This window comes from Triturus cristatus, chromosome 4_1, assembly GCF_964204655.1.
Source record: "Triturus cristatus chromosome 4_1, aTriCri1.1, whole genome shotgun sequence".
Taxonomy (NCBI): Eukaryota; Metazoa; Chordata; class Amphibia; order Caudata; family Salamandridae; genus Triturus; species Triturus cristatus.
In genome coordinates this window covers 706,182,231-706,198,611 of record NC_140585.1, presented here as the reverse complement: position 1 = coordinate 706,198,611, position 16,381 = coordinate 706,182,231, and the positions used below count along the sequence as shown (strand labels likewise).

At 39.3% G+C, this 16,381-nt stretch overlaps 1 protein-coding gene across 2 annotated transcripts in view; it reads left to right on the top strand.

Annotated features, from left to right (window-relative positions):
* The window catches only part of SAMTOR (S-adenosylmethionine sensor upstream of mTORC1), an 83,670-nt gene that overhangs the window by 27,770 nt on the left and 39,519 nt on the right, over positions 1 to 16,381 (top strand). Inside the window, exon 3 of one of the 2 annotated variants that reach the window (XM_085653175.1) lies at positions 2,473 to 2,634. The exons of the other annotated variant lie outside the window; for it this stretch is intronic. Within the exon in view, the coding sequence (XP_085509301.1) occupies positions 2,473 to 2,634 (162 nt within the window). The remainder of the gene's footprint in view (positions 1 to 2,472; positions 2,635 to 16,381) is intronic. 2 annotated transcript variants of the gene reach the window in all.

The window sequence follows — 16,381 nt, the reverse complement described above, 5'->3', positions numbered from 1 at the left end:
TATCCCATAGGTTGAAATCTCCTAGGAATAACAATCTGGAGTGTGCAGCAGCAATGGTGTCGAATAGTACCTGGTGCTGAGAGTCTAAGCCCGGGGTTCTATAGCACACCAAGCCCGTCAACAGCCTTCCCTTTTGGCTCTTTCAGTGTGAAGCCCAGAAGCTCATATCCTGCAATCTCATTTACCTGCAGTGGTGCAAAGTTCCATCTCTCCTTAAAAATCACCTCAACCCCCCCCTTCCTCCTCTTCCTTTAGTCCTTGGTTTATGGAAAATTGTATAGCCTGCTGGGCAGGCAAAAACAATCTGTACGGAAGAGTCCAAGTTAGCCCAGGTCTCTGTAATAAATAGTACATCCAGATCCATATCTTCCAGCAGATTGGATATCTCTTGGTGATGTTTTATCAGGGACCTGCTGTTAATCAGGCCACACATTAAAACCATTTGATGCCCCCCGTTCCCTCTTACCAATACTGATTAGTAACTCTCTAGAGTAGCAAATCCTGCTGTTGTTCGGCCAGACAGTATTGCTGGCGCTGGGCGCGACCGGTGCGCGGACGGGCGCAGACGGGCTTGCCTCTCCTGCTTTTCTGCACCTGGAGGGAGACCAACAGTTTTTTTTACATAAATTGTGATCATAAAAAGTGAGGGTGTGATTAAGATTACCTACGTGTCTCGATGTGTTTTTTAATTTCTTGAGGATGGGGTAAGATTAAAAAAGTAGGCGGTGCTGGGTAGAAGAGTTACTGTTCCATAGCACTTAGTGAAGGTCGTGACTGGTCGACATGTTTCGGCCCTTTGGTGCCCCTACGGTTCTGTGGACCTTCTTCAGGAACAAGTAGCGACACACTACCTCGTGGTAGCGAGTTAGGAGTAAGCAGTGCACTTACCCTTCTTCAGAGATGAGCCCACTCGCTCATCTTCTTACTTGAGTTATAGATGCATCTTTTGTCTAAAACTTGTTTTGGAGATGAATGTACTCCGTCATGGACAGGCAGCATGACTCGTTCTTCGCTAAGTCCTTTCTGCAACTTGTGCTAACCCCGTCTTCCGTACTCGAGGTAATGTGTCACTACTTCGTGCTAAAGAAGGTCTGCAGACCCGTAGGGGCACCAAAGGGCCGAAACATGTTGACCAGTCACGACCTTCACTAGGTTCTATGGAACAGGAACTCTTCTACCCAGCACGGCCTACTCTTTTAATCTTGCCCCATCCTCAAGAAATGAAAAACCACATTGAGAGACGGCGGTAATCTTAATCACACTTCAATCACACCCTCACTTTTTCTGAACACAACTGTTGTATTAAAAAAAAGGTTGGTCTCCCTCCAGGTGGAGGAAAGCATGTCACTTTGAGAACCGAACACTAAAGTGAAAAAAAAGACCCAATGATGCTTTTCACGTAAGCTATAAGGCGGAGAACCAAGATATACCGCACCGCAGGTTTATTGTGAAGGAGGGTTTTTAAACAATGAGAACCCAACACCCTGGAAATACACAGGACGTGATTAGTTCTCCTTTGATATTAAGTATACCTGACGGAAGCCAAATTAATCTCAGCTTCACCCTCCCTCTCTTGATTAAAAGATTATCTAATTTAGCCTCTGCTATACCTCTGGCGATCCCCTGGACTCTATGCACACTATACCTTACTGTGGCATAGTATATACAGAGCTAGCTTCCTACAGGAAGGCTTTGATCTATCCTCTGAGTAGCAAAGTAATACCCTGGCAAAACAGGAAAGGTCAAAGACCAAATCTCATTAGGGACTGACTCGGGGAAACTTCTGCAACACCTACGGGGCATTACGGAGTGCAAATATGAACAAATTAATATTATATTTGCACTCTAATCTTTTTTAACTTATAGAAAGATAAACCTATCTAGGCTGAGCCAATGTAAAATTGATGTTCTGGTGCAGCTTTCTACCTTGTAAATGCACTAAAGCATTACAGACTTTTAGTGAAACACTGCAGACTGACAGTATAGCCTGAAAGAAATGGAATACCCAATTAAATTGTAAGGCCTGTAGATTTCATAACTACTTTATTCAAGATTCCATCTGCGACTGGTTTCCTGTGTGTCAGTACAGGGCTAAGTTAGGCAGTAGTCCCATTCACTGAACCTGCACACAGGTGATTACGAGTAACCAGCACAGCTTCCTACCCAAGTTGTGCAGCAGTGACCCTATTTTAAGAGACCGATACTGGTTGTTAGAACAATTTAACAGAGCATACAGGGAGTGAGACTCGATTAGTGAGACTCTCAGCAGAGATCCATAAATCAGGTGATACGATGTCAAAAAATGTAGAGGTTTAAAGCGGGTCCGAAAACACTTCATCACTGTATCTTTGTCCTGTAATTCCTATTATAAAAGTATGATACATTATTTTAATTTTATTGAACATAATTTCATAATGTGATTGTTACAAAATGTTGAATTTTGAAAGCAATTTGTTGTATTTCTTTTCTAAGTGTTTGCGAGGAATATTTTTTGAATGGTGGCAAAAGAAAAGCACTTGAAAAAGATGAGAGAAGAGCGGAACGTGCTGCTCTGGCCTTAAACGGTCACCAGTCTGCAAAATGTGATGGAGTTGTACCCAATAATTTGAATATTTCGAACCTCCGATCGTTAGAGTAAGTGCTTAACTTCTTGTCGTCTGACTTTATGTGCTCTTCCAGATTAATGTAAGTTTTCATTGCTAATCCACAGTTGGCAACTAACTGCAGCTGCATTTACAGCTTGTTTCTTGAAGAAATAACCCTCAGCTATATGTCAGACAAGAGCTAATGACTTTCAAAATGGGATAAAAATACATCCACATATTTAGGGAAAAATAATTAAGTGATATCACAGAGGCAAAAAAAAAGAAACCTAACAAATTCTATAAGGAATGTTAGGAGTTATTCCATTGTAAATAGAGTGCAATTTTAAATTCATTGTTTAGGTAAGTCTTACATTTTGACACTTAGTTCAGATGTTGGTACCAAGTAATTAAGGTAACCGAAATGCTGTTTCTCATATATATATTTCAGCTGATTTCTCACCTTATAAATTATCTTTCAATGCTTCAGACTGGATCAAAAAGCTTTTTCCTAGCAATAGCTCACCAGCAGTAACAGGTTTCACCATGTGGCTCCAACTGTGACTGCATCCGTAACGAATACCCCCAGAGTATGTTGCGCACAAACAAGCACATTGGTTTCGGATCCTCTTTTTTCTGCCTCAGTAGCATAGGTCCAGAACTCTTTCTCCCTGTAGCTCAGCATTCAGCGTTTACTAGGTCATAGGTCTGCTCCAAAACGTTCATGTTTCAAGCCTCGTCACTGATGTCCTAATACGATGTTCGTTTCGGATCCCCATGACAACTGCAAGTGGTGTCTCAGACCATCTTGATATTTGCCTTGTCTCTTGCACACAGGGTCAAGCAGCGTCTACAGGTACGGCCTACCTGGCAGCCCTGTCTGTCTTCATATGTCTACAGTTTCTCAGTGTAATTTAAATCAAACTTCTCGCAGGTTGTTTGAAAGGTGTGCTTTACTCATTTCCTCCCAGCCTGTTAATTGTTTCTCAGTGAGATTTTAATCTCGTTTGACTTTTTTGATAACATTCTCATTTGAGACGATGCACAGTTGTCTGGTTTGACTTCTTACCCTAAAGGCAGTTTTATTACTGGTAAGAACTTCAGCATTTGGGATGAGAAAGTTTCGGCTTCTGTCAGTTCTTCCACGTCTAAACATAGGAGTGCAAGCAACTGTATAGACTGGACCCAGTTGAGTAGTGTCTTGCTATGTGGACAGACTGGATGATTAGCACTTTCTAGTTTCTCTTGAGTTAAGTAGGGTTAGGCAGTGCCTAAATGCTCCATCTCATGCTGGGTGAGCCTTTCTCTCAAGATCTGTTTTTCTTTGTCCAAGAAAGTGTGTGGAGGACATTTGTATCCACTCCAATAGCCGAGGCTGCCTTTAGGACACTTTTCAGAGGCATACACATGTTCATATCTGCCTGGTGTCTCCATGAGCATCTTTGCATTTTTTTGCCAAGCACTGCTTTTATTTGTGGCAGGGCTTTTACGTAATAATGCATGTTGCGTGCAAGTCCAGCATGATTGCATACAAATTTAACTGCATTTATTGTATAGAAAATGTGTAATAGGCATAGGGTCTAGAACACCAGACTTATTGGTAATGCTAACAGCTGTGCGCTTGATCACCATCATTTTAGCTTGGAAACTCCGTGTTTTTGGGCACTGTTCAAACTAGGAAGACTGACAAGGAAAACATTTGACTTCTCTGGTACACATGTTGCAACTGCAAGGGTAGATGACCTTGTAGAGATCAGTCTTGGAAGGAAGAAAGGAGAAGTAGCATTAGCTTCTGCAGCTTCTGTGCGTTTGTGCAAAATTGCTTTGTTTACTTATTTCTATAACAAAACAGGAGCTGAGAGCGAGTGTCCCCTCCTTACATAAAATACATCTTTAGTAATGAAGGCAAATATAGTACCAGTGCAGGAGACGGGTAAGACCCAGACCAATGCCGAGAGGAGATGCTCAAGGCCTGAATTCAGACTGCTGAGCCAATGACCGCATAATATATGCGAAAAAACTACACATTGCTTGGCATAGTTTAGATTTAATAAACCAATGCAGCTCTTTAAGTTGGATTGCTGACATGTTAACATTTTGGCTGGGACTAGAACAGGTTAAGGATCTGTGATGAAATATGATTGAGCCTATCTAAATTGCACCCTCCTATAATCATTGTGCTGCACATGATTTTTAGATAAACACTATAAAATAAATGATCATATAAAAGTGAAAAACCTACCACTGTGTGCATACTGATTTGGGATGCATTGGGGACCCATTTGTCTGACCCATAACACTTCCTTTCTAGAAGATCATATGTCGCTAGAGGGGCAGTGAGAGACACCTGCCAGTTCATCTTTTCTTCAAAAAGAATGCATTTTAGGGTTAATGATATTCACCAAGTATGGTGGGACCTAGCACCTAAGGGACTGGAGCCCTCAAAAGAAGTTGCATGCATAACACTACTGCCTAATGTCAGGAACTCAGTGATGCACTTATTTCAATGTCTCCCTTGGCTAACTGGCGCCACTCCATCTCACCTTCCTTGGAAGTATTGCTTTGGGGCTCATTTGTAAGGTGAATAATCTTTGGGAAGATGCAACTATCAGAAGTAGTTATTTTAACAATATTTCTGTTGGATACTTACTAATCCTGCAGATTCCACACTGCCAGCCCTCCTCTCATGAGATGTTTGTGTTGCCACTTATCCCAGGCTATGCAAGCTTGCTATATGTTGCATTTTTGTGCTGCTGTTGGTCTCTCAATTTATTTTCGCACACCTCAGTGGGGCTCAGAAAATGATTTAAGAACTCAGACCAGTTCTGTACGTGCCTTGAGGTAGAGTGACAAGCGGTGGAGAGCTATTGCTTGAGAAAATCTTTCCAGACCAGTCTGAAGCCTGGAAACATAATTTATAAGGTGATACTTTGCAGGAAGATTATGTAATTACTAGAAATGTTACTACCAAAAGTATGAAACTCCTAATAATAGATAGATAGATAGAAAGATCTCATTGACTTGCCCTCGTATTAGTCATGATTTCAATAAAGGTCTTTGAGGCTGATTGTGCTCATTGTATGTCTGCTACATCATATATAACTTTTACATTTTGTTTTGGGCATCTCGTTGAGCTCTTCTTTAAGCCCATTGGTTTTTCCTTTTTTAATGAAAAATACTTTATTGATGGAAGTATTTTTTTGTCGCCTGTAATGTGTCTTTAATGTGCATTGAATTTGTTCGAATCAAAATAGTGTTTTGCAAGGTTTTTTGCTGCTGAGGCAAATTTTGTGGCTTAAGATTCTTAATTGCATCTATATTCGTTTATTAACCTCATCCCTCAGTCTTTCAGTAAAATCTTCATAACCTTCATGAACTACTATAAAGCACATTTGTGATGCAAGATTAGCAAATCACAAGGAAGTTGTCAAATCTCCCAGCAGACTGCAAAACTGATATCACATTCCTTTAATGTGGGGGAAATTGTGCATGTTTGAAGGTCTAATCTATGAAGCTTGCTGCTTCGCTTGAATATTTTCTGTGGTAAAAATAGATCTGTTTACACATCACAAAGCATAAATGTCTGAACTTGAACACGAGTGCTGATGCAAGGGTTGACCGAGCAGTTATGCAGAACAGTTATGCAGAACACTTTCATAAAACTATACAATTGCTGTGTTTGGTAGATTGTAAGTAGTAAAACGATGTTAAAACTGTCATGTGCAAAACAATTTGAGTTAATCTTGATATATATACTGTGATTTGCAGTGCGTTAATGTGATTTATATTAATGTAATATTAAGTATGTCCTTTTTTTTCTACCATGTGCTGTGCTCTTTTGACTTAGTGTTCACCTTGGGAATAGGATTAGGGTCTTAGTATCTTGTAACCTTTCTAAACATAAACATCTACCTAGAGTCTCCGTTCAATTTAAGAATTGTCTTCTCACATGCAAGCTGCAAAACATATTGTTTTTTAAAGTGATTTATGGGCAAATATTACTTCAAGTCGTGTGCTCTCTTTTATCTCTCTTCACAAATTGATTTGCCTTTGCAAAATATGTTGCTGTATCTTAAATGATGAAAAATGAACCTTCATTCACTCTAATGGAGATCTTATACTCTCTGATTGTGCTCTTGATTAAGCGTGTTAGATGGTATCAATCATTTGCAGAGACCATGGCTTTCAGATGGAAAATATTAACTTGCATACACACAGTTTCCCTTAGAAAGAATGCTGACATTAAAACTAGATTATGGGAACTGTGGACTTGAAAAATCTTGATGCTATAGTCCTGTTCTTGAACTTGAATTAAAACCTATTTGTTGAGCGCTGTCTCACACTTTTGTCTTTCTCTAAGCCACACCCATCTCACTCTGCTCCTCTGAACGTAATGTTTTTGCCTGTTTCTTTCTACTAACTTCTTCCTTATTATTTTTCCCTTTTTCTCTGCCCTTACTCCTAGATTGTCCTGACTATTCTCCAATTGAGGATCTTTTCTAATGTTCATTAACACTGTCCAGGTCTTGTCTCCATGGCATCCTGGAACAAAAGAGAACACTGTTTCTAAAACCTTTTTTAAGTCAAATAAATGTAACTATTCCTGCCTGAATGACAATTTTCTTTCAATTTCCTTTAACATGCCTCTGGAATTTAGTGTTTTGAACCCTTGAAATTATTTTAAATGCATGTCCTACGCTCTTTAAGGAGCATGAAATGAAAGACAACCCCACCTCTACCAGAGGTGATCATCAATGATGTTGCAAGAGAAAATTTGAATGATTTTAATAGCTGCCCCCACCCCCTCAGTGGTCATTCCCTTTCGCAGGAGCCACAAGGTAGAACGTGGTATCTTTGACTTTAGTTGCATAGCTGCCAAATGTATCCAGCATGAGCATCAGAACATTCAAGAGGAAATGTGCCTGCCTGTGGTTTATTGAGGAAAGTGAATCGAGCATCATGTGAAGAAGGTGCTGTATTTGACTTCCATATTTGGCAAAATCTCATTGGAATTTTGCATACAGCTATGGTGGATGCTTCTGTAGATTCGTCAGACGGTGTAAAAGTTATTAGGCAAACCAAAAACTGTTCTTATGGAAACTTTGGCCTAACTATAACTATGGTGTCGACTGCAACTGTGTCATCATGGCAGACAGCTAGACCTGGCAGCCCTTCCAAAGAGGTTCGAGCAAGAATGATTGCACTTAAAATTTCTATCCCTAGGATTTGTCAAAGGGATAACCAACACCTAAATCCTTCCCTACATAGGTAATCTGTGAGAGATAATGTAACAAAATCCCTGACTGCTCGCTTTAACACGGTACAGAAACAATCCACTTTTAAAGGTCTGTTGGCTTTAACATGTGTTACATAGATACTAAGTTAGGCCTACTGCCTTTGCCGTAACTTTACATAATAAACTGATAAGATATATGGCTTCTGAAATAAATTTTCATAGGGAACTAATCATGCCTTTAGCTGTTATCATTGTTTGTCACCACAGCCAGCCCAGGCTTACTGTATTAAGCTAATGCTTTCCACAAGACAGCCATTGGCCATACAATCTTAAAATAAAAAGAGACAACATTACAGGTGGCAAACAAGGATTATTACAGTGCAATTCTTCTATAACAATGGTTTGTCACAGGAGGTAGCTAACACTATAACCATTGCCTACTATGCTAATCTGTGAGATTCCAAGTACCAAATAACCATCTATAGGCATTAATACAAAATAATAACAATCCACTCTTAAATGTCTATTGACTTTAAAGGATTTTCTTCAAACAAACTTTTTTCAACTCTCTTCCCAGGACTTCACAGGTTAAGAGAGTTACTTTGTGAAACTCCAACCCTGATGACCTTGGGCAACCCCCATCCTCGCCACACTTAAAGACTTCACCTCATATGTATTTTGTGGGATGCTGCAAAAGTGCTTAGAGACGTGTTTTGTTTTGTAGTCCTCAACTAACACTTTCATTTTGAGCAATTCATTCTCAATGACCTCATATATTCAAACACTCAGAAGTTTGAAAGTGTGGGAGCAGACCGCCACACTGGCGGCCCGCTCCCTCACCGCCAAACCCATGTGGGCACTTTCCATGTGTCTGGCGGGCTTTTTTTTGACTGTCCGACAGCAGTACCTCTGAAAATGGGCACCGTAGTAGGAACACCAAAAACAGTTCATGCACAGTATGAACAGTAAAGTCCATGCCGTGCAGGAACTGGGGTGCTTACACATGGGGGGGCAGATGTTGTGCCCCCCTGAATGCATCCCCATACACATAGGCAACAGGGTCCCTATAGGGCCCACTTAGTTTCAGGATTGTCAGCCTTTTCATGGAGTAAAGACCTACATGACACTGCTGGCGGTCCTGAAACTCGTAATATTCAAAAGTAACAAGGACCCCCTGATAATTCCAATTCCTAGGACAGGGTACTTACTATATATTGACAAGTAACAACCTAGGCAATCAAGGAGTGATAACATTAAAGCAAACTCTTCTGGAGCACTGTGAGTAGTCCTTTTTTGCATCAGAAGGAGGCTTACCCATTATTGTCAGCCCAGGTTAGTGAAGAAAACTGGGTTGTGTTTTATAATAGCATTTTTAATCCGGGGGGGGAACTAGTACGTGCCCTAGAGCAGCAGCCGTTGGTCCAAACCTTTCCCTAAATATTACAACGGACGAGGTAGTTACTGCCATCCAAAACAGCAAGGGAGGAAAGGCCCCAGGGCCTGATGGGGTGCCGATAGACCTTTACAAAGCTGGCACTCTTTTGTGGGGCCCCCTTCTGCCCAAAGTCTTCAACGCGGCAGTTATGGTAAGCACCCCTCTTACATGGGGTGAATCAATTATTATACCAATCTACAAGATTCTGGACTCCTCCCTAAAAATTATGAGTAGGGTGCTCCTACAGCGTCTGGAGGAATGGCCAGAGGTCAATGGTATCTTGGCTGACTCCCAATTTGGGTTCCGTAGGGGCCTTGGTACCGTTGAGCAGTGTGTTAATTTAGATCTTATCATAGGTAAATACACCCGAGCCAAACAGGGCTCCTTATTCCTCTGCTTTGCTGACTTGTCCAGCGCTTTCGATTTGGTGAACCATGCCCTTCTGTGGACCACGTTATTAAATATGGGCGCCCCACCCGCAATTATTTATTTTCTGGCCAGACTATACAGTAAACTATCGGCCAGGATTCGTTATGGCCAAGCGGGTGAATGCACTGATGATATTGAGGTCAAATCAGGTATCAGACAAGGCTGCGTCCTTGCCCCACTGCTCTTCTCTCTTTTTATTAATGACATGGACTCTGAATTGAGATTGGTCTCCGCTGATGCACCACAAGCCGAGGGCCAAGCCATTCCTGTACTGCTCTACGCAGATGATACTGTTTTATTGTCTAGAACTCCAGTGGGTCTGCAGAGATTAATGGATAGTTTTTTTAGTTTTATCCAGGGGAGGAAATTAAAAATTAATAACTCCAAGACGTTTATTATGGCTTGTGGCAAGAAAATAAAAAACCTGAGATCTTTCCAGTTTGTGGACCAAAAGATACAAGTGGTGGATACATTTTGCTATTTAGGCATCACTCTCAGTAGTAATGGCATGTGGGCACTGGAGATTTGTAACGTTAAGGCCAAGATGGGCAAAGCCATTTCTGGTGTTTTTAAATTCGCCTCAAAATTAGGAAGCCGGCGTCTTTGTGATATGTTGCTCATTTACCGCCTTATATGTGCTTCTGTGGCCCTCTATGGATCAGGGGTTTGGGGTCATTGTCGCCATGGAGACCTCCAGGTGGAGGAAAATAGCTTTTTAAAGAGGCTTCTTTGCCTTCCAACTTCAGCCTCCACTGGACTGTCCCACCTTGAGGTTGGGCTGGAATACCTGACTGATCTTACGGGGCTAGGCCCACTAATCACCTGGAGATCGATTTGGGCAAAGGAGGAAACTGGCTTCACTAGGAAAATTATCCAAGACTGCCTCCGTTTGGATAAACATAACCAGATCCCATGGCTTAATTACGTGATCTTATCCTATAGAGAGATATTCGATATGAATGTTTTGGTGGACCCTGCCAGGGCTGTAGATTCCTCAAAAAAGGAGCTAAAACTTATTTACTTGGGGATTAAATCCATAATGCATAGAGACATAACCCGCCCGATGGCTACTTACCAATTTCACTACTCCCTTAACCAGGCAAGTTTAGGTTTCGCCAAGTACCTAAAAGTGGTCACCAAACAATCTCATCAGTTTGTCCTCACCAGACTACGTTTAGGTATAGCCCGCATTTTAGTGGCCTTTCCGTTGATTAATAATTACACGGCAATGCCCTGTCCCTGTGATGGGACTTCGAAGCAGAGTAACGAGCACCTTTTGCTTCTTTGCCCTCTGTATTTATATCTCCGAATTGCCTACCTCAAACCACTTTTTAAAAAATATTCAGTGTCTAATGTCGGATCTGCGATGAGCCTTCTTTTTGCACTTGACGAACCGGATGTATGCTTCTTTACAGCGACCTTTATTTTGCAATCTGTGTCCGTCAGGAAAAGTATGATCTACTGAAATTACATGTGAAATGATACTCGTAGATGTTGTCCATCTGGCTCACCCCCCGCTTCTTGCCCCATTTTTCTTATCGTTAACCGAATGTATTGTTATGTTATCATTTTATGTATTGTATTGTATTACTGATGCCATGTGCTTTTAAACAATCGAATAAAGTTTTGAAATGAATGATAACATTAATGAAATATGTGTCTCTAAGTTAAAAATGACAAATTCTTATGAATGAAATATAGACAGTAAAGAAACATTTATTCTTATTAAAAATTATAAATGTATTCATATATTGAGTATGAATAACATAAAATTATTAAAACACAATTATTGTTCTGAATACAAATACATAATATAGTAATTACAATCATGAATTAGTTTTTATATAAAAAAAAGCAAACGTTTCTGTGGCAAAGCTGTTTGTATATTGATGCGCGTTTCGGCGTAGTGAACGCCTTCGTCAGGAAAGAGCCACAATTCCTGTAATTAAAAAAGAATTCTGAACAATGTTTCGAAACATATCTTTTTATATTGCATTATATCTCATTTATCTGACACATATTTTTATAAGTAATTCTTGGTATGTCTTCATTACATGTATATACAATTATCTTTTGTAGGGTATGACCTCAAAAAGAGAGATGTAGCAAAGCATGTACTTACATCTGTAATTACATTTGAAGAAAAAGGAGTATTAGTTATTTCATTCTATAGACATAAAAAATGGAATAGAAAAATAAAGGTGAAGAAAGAAGGGAGTGACATAACAGATACCAAATAGCCCAAGGTGAATCTTCCTAAATGTTCAGTGAAAATTGGTGGTTCAAAGCTTATTCTTAATGTACCTGTGTTTCAGAATCGGGTAATTGGAGTTCAGTGGATATGAAATGCCTCAAAGGGGACAGTTGCCTGATGATATAAAGCAAATATTATATAACCAATAGTATAGGGACAAAAAGTTCTGTGGTTTAACTGTCTTCAATATTAATAGTTATACCTTACTGGTTATGTATCAATCAGGCCAGGATGTATTGGATATTGATTGATCAAGTAAAAAGTAGAGCTTCTTTCTTGTATCATTTGAATGGTTGATGATCCGATCTGAAATTAGAAAGTATGCTTATGATTAGATATTTTGTAATACGCCTCGATATAGATGCCAAAAAATGGAGTACGTCTTGTCTAGCGGTGATATTACCTCACTTAGATGTAAGGGACTTATCCAGAAATTAATTTTGTCACTGGATTGGAGTGGTGAGCATATCTCATATGAGTATTGGTTAGCAAGCAGGTTTGATATAACCTAAGAACAAAGAGTAAGGTAAAAACATATATAGATTAAAGTTAAAGATCTCTATAGATTTGTTTGTCAGTTCTTTTTTTAGTACATTAATAAGGGTAATTCTCTACATACTGAGAGGACGTGTATAGTTGACTAGGAACGTCCTCGTAAGTAGAATAATACCTGGTCATTATGCACATATCTGCTAGCATAGGGTAATGGTAAATAGCGTTTTCTCTAAATGGTTAAGAGCGCAATGATTACAAAGAATTTACATGCACTTAAACCATTGAGTATGTCTGTATGTGGCCTGAATCTATGGGAGCATAAAAACGTATCATTATGTTATGATCGATGGTAAACGGCTACCCAGGTTTTATATATTGGATCTTACCTCGATAAAAAGCTTGTATATGCGGTAAAACTTTCCCTCGCTAGATCGCGGCACGTCCTTCGGTAACAGGCGAAGATTAGCTGTGGTAATTAGCTGTCATTTATCTAATACAGGCATCGTTTATTAGCGCATCGTAATTGGCACGTACGCAGTGCGTTTCGACGATGCGTGAAACTCTACTCACCGAAAGTGTATATCTAACATTGCAAGAGGAGTGGCATAACATGGTTCATTCGAATCCAAGGGAAAACACTACTTACTTTTCGTTAAGGCTACTCGCCGATGGCGTGTATGTAGTATTGCGTGAGGATTGACGTAGTGTGATTCATTTAAATCAAGGGGAGAACACAAGTCACATTTCGTATGACGTTCGTTAGCCACGGACATAGAAAAAATCAAGGATGTTACTAGGTTCTCTATCTATATTAAATAAAAAATATTAATAGATGTGCTTGTACTGATAAAATGTCGTGAACATTCTTTATTTGTAAATAAAGAAAAATTAAGCCAACATAGGGCCACAAATGGAGGAGATAACATTCTATGACGGGTAATGATTAATTCAACTTAGTTTTAAGTTAGCAAGTTGCTGGATTCATGGAGTTGGAATTTAAAGATGTCAATATATGGCATAGTTTACAGTTAGGTTATCCTATGATGTGATGTAAAAAATACATAGGATTTTATAAATACCTATATGATAGCGTTTTCCCATGGCATTTCACTGTTGAGGCCATTTTTAAATGTATTAAGCGAATGAATCCAGAATACTTTGCGTTTTTTTACGAATCTTGGTTCCATTAAGATCATTTGGCATATTGATTTTCTCTAAGACGCGCCAGCGAAGATCTTCTGGTTTATGTCGTGATTCTAAAAAATGTTTAACTAGAGGAGCTAGTAGCGATGTTCTGCTATTCTGGTTTGTACTGCCCTTGACGTTTCTCCTACGTAGCCTAGTTGGCATGGGCAAAGAATCATATATTTCCCATTTTGTGTCTTACAGTTCCACATGTTTTTAGCTTGAATTTTAAATCCATTATGTACGAGTGTCTCGCCAGGAATGATGGAATCACAGGACATACAATTTGTACATCGGATTGTTCCTTTTATCGGGGTTTTGCCGTCAATAGATTTTTGTATGAAGGAAGAGTTTGTGTTTTGATCTGAAAATCTTGAGTGAACCATGATATCTTTAAGATTTTTATTCCTACGGTAGGCATAGAGAGGTTTCTCTAGTCTGTTGGTATTGGTAGGGTTGCAATTTAGAATATGCCAGTTTGTATTAATTATGTGTTTTACTTTGGCATTCAGTGTAGTGTCTAGTTACACATACTAGATCATAAAATCTTGCTCTTTTATAGGATTCTCTTATTAATCTGTGAGGATAACCTCTTTCTAGAAATGTTGTTTTCATGATGGCAGCCTGTCTATCGAAATCGGACAAATTAGAGCAATTCCGTCTAACAGATGTAAGTACATGCTTTGCTACATCTCTCTTTTTGAGGTCATACCCTACAAAAGATAATTGTATATACATGTAATGAAGACATACCAAGAATTACTTATAAAAATATGTCACATAAATGAGATATAATACAATATAAAAAGATATGTTTAGAAACATTGTTCAGAATTCTTAAGAATAAATGTTTCTTTACTGTCTATATTTCATTGATTATAAGAATTTGTCATTTTTAACTTAGAGACACATATTTCATTAATGTTATCACTCCTTGATTGCCTAGGTTGTTACTTGTAAATATACTGAAACTCGTAATATGCATGGCAGTGCCGCAGCAGCACCACCAGCATATTGCTGAGCCCATAACTGCTGCGCCACTGCCAGGGACCTGCAGTTTCCTGGATGTTGCGGGGGTGCAATGGGGGTCTAACTGCCAAAGTTTTAATTGGGTGGTGAGATCGCCGGTTCGGTGGTGGCTGGACCACCACGCTCCAGAGTCTGGTGGTCCTCGTAAATAGGCCCTCACTGTCTCTGGCATGCTTGCTCTCCTTTCATTCTGTAACTGACAGATTTGCTTATATGCACACACTCTTATTGAGACAATCAGAAGTGCCTAAATAAGTTACTGTCTTTAACATCAACCCACTTGTAAGCTCACAATCTGCCCTTCTCACTAATGGTCTTTCACGCACACATTTAATGATCCACACTCACCTATCCAGCTCCTTCCTTACCCAGTGAAGACATCTTTGCATATTATTGTGTATTTTAAACTCAATTATGCATCCGTTTTAAAATAGTTCTGGTAATTTAGGGAACTCTGAGCAACAGAAAGCAGTGGGAATAGTTTTTACTGGTGGGTGCTTTGTTAGAGAGAGATACTGCACAGTAACTTGAAGATACTACTTAAAGTTACTGTTGGGTTAATCTGTTTCAGTGTATTTCACCAGGGATGTCTTGTAGATGTTTCGAAAAAACAGAGCCTGTAAAGTTTAAGATAATCATATCAGAATCTGTTTTTAATGTGCAAGGAAAGATACAACAATTATACATGGTTAAATGTGTTTCAGCATGCATTGGTATTCATGAAAACTGGCTGAAATTGGTGCAATTGTATTTATGGTTCTGTTGGTGTACTAAAAAGTTCTCTGGTGAGATTTACCTGCCTTAATTATCAAATTCAGAACATTTAGACTTTGTTTTCATAACTGTGCTCAGTAGTGTTACTTAGTTAAATATTTGGCACAGCGATTTAGCTAGATTATTTTTAAATGTTTTGTGAAAGAATGCATTGTACTCATATGATCATGGGTGCCTTCATGTTTGAAAATAAGCACTGGCAGCAGACATCTCTTCCTGTAAGATGGGGCTTTCCAATAGATCAGTAAATTGTCAGCCACTGGTAGTCAATGACTGGATACTAGCTGGTCAGTCACTACACTAGCCAATGTGTTCAATACTGCAAATCCTCAAGGAATTTCATTTTAGTTGTAGGTTCCTTGAGCTTTACTAACTGGAAGTTTCTCTGTGTATTATTATGTAGTTTTTCGGTCTTCATTTCTAGTTTTTATGTATATTTTTATTTTGTCAAATTTGTGATTCTAAACTAGTGATGTGTTTGCGTTATTACCCGACCATAAAGAAGCAGTTCATTCTTCAGTAGCTTTTGTTCCATTCCATGGAAAATTGGCAATTTGAGGCCACCCCTTTGCTCTGCCTAACTCTCTACGAATTACATAAGCTCTAGCCACTGTATCCTGTTTCTCAAGATCCTAAATCCTTCCTAATAATTCCAACCCAATACACTTCCTCGTTTTTTTTTTTTTTTTTTTTTTAAAGCACAGTGTAAATCAATCCCTAACTTTCTAAAGAGTGAGGGCTACTTCTCAATGGATTAACCTGGATGTGAAAAAATTTCAACAACGTCCTTGATTTTCTTGTCAAAAGCATGATTTTTCTTTCCTGATTCACATTTATATGCTAGGTTTTTGCTCCTAACTTCCCCACCTTCAGGAAATTGATATGTGTTGAGCTCATCATTATTTTACCTTTTGATTGTTGAGGTTGGTATGGCTGTGTGTAGTATAAATAGCTTTTGTGTT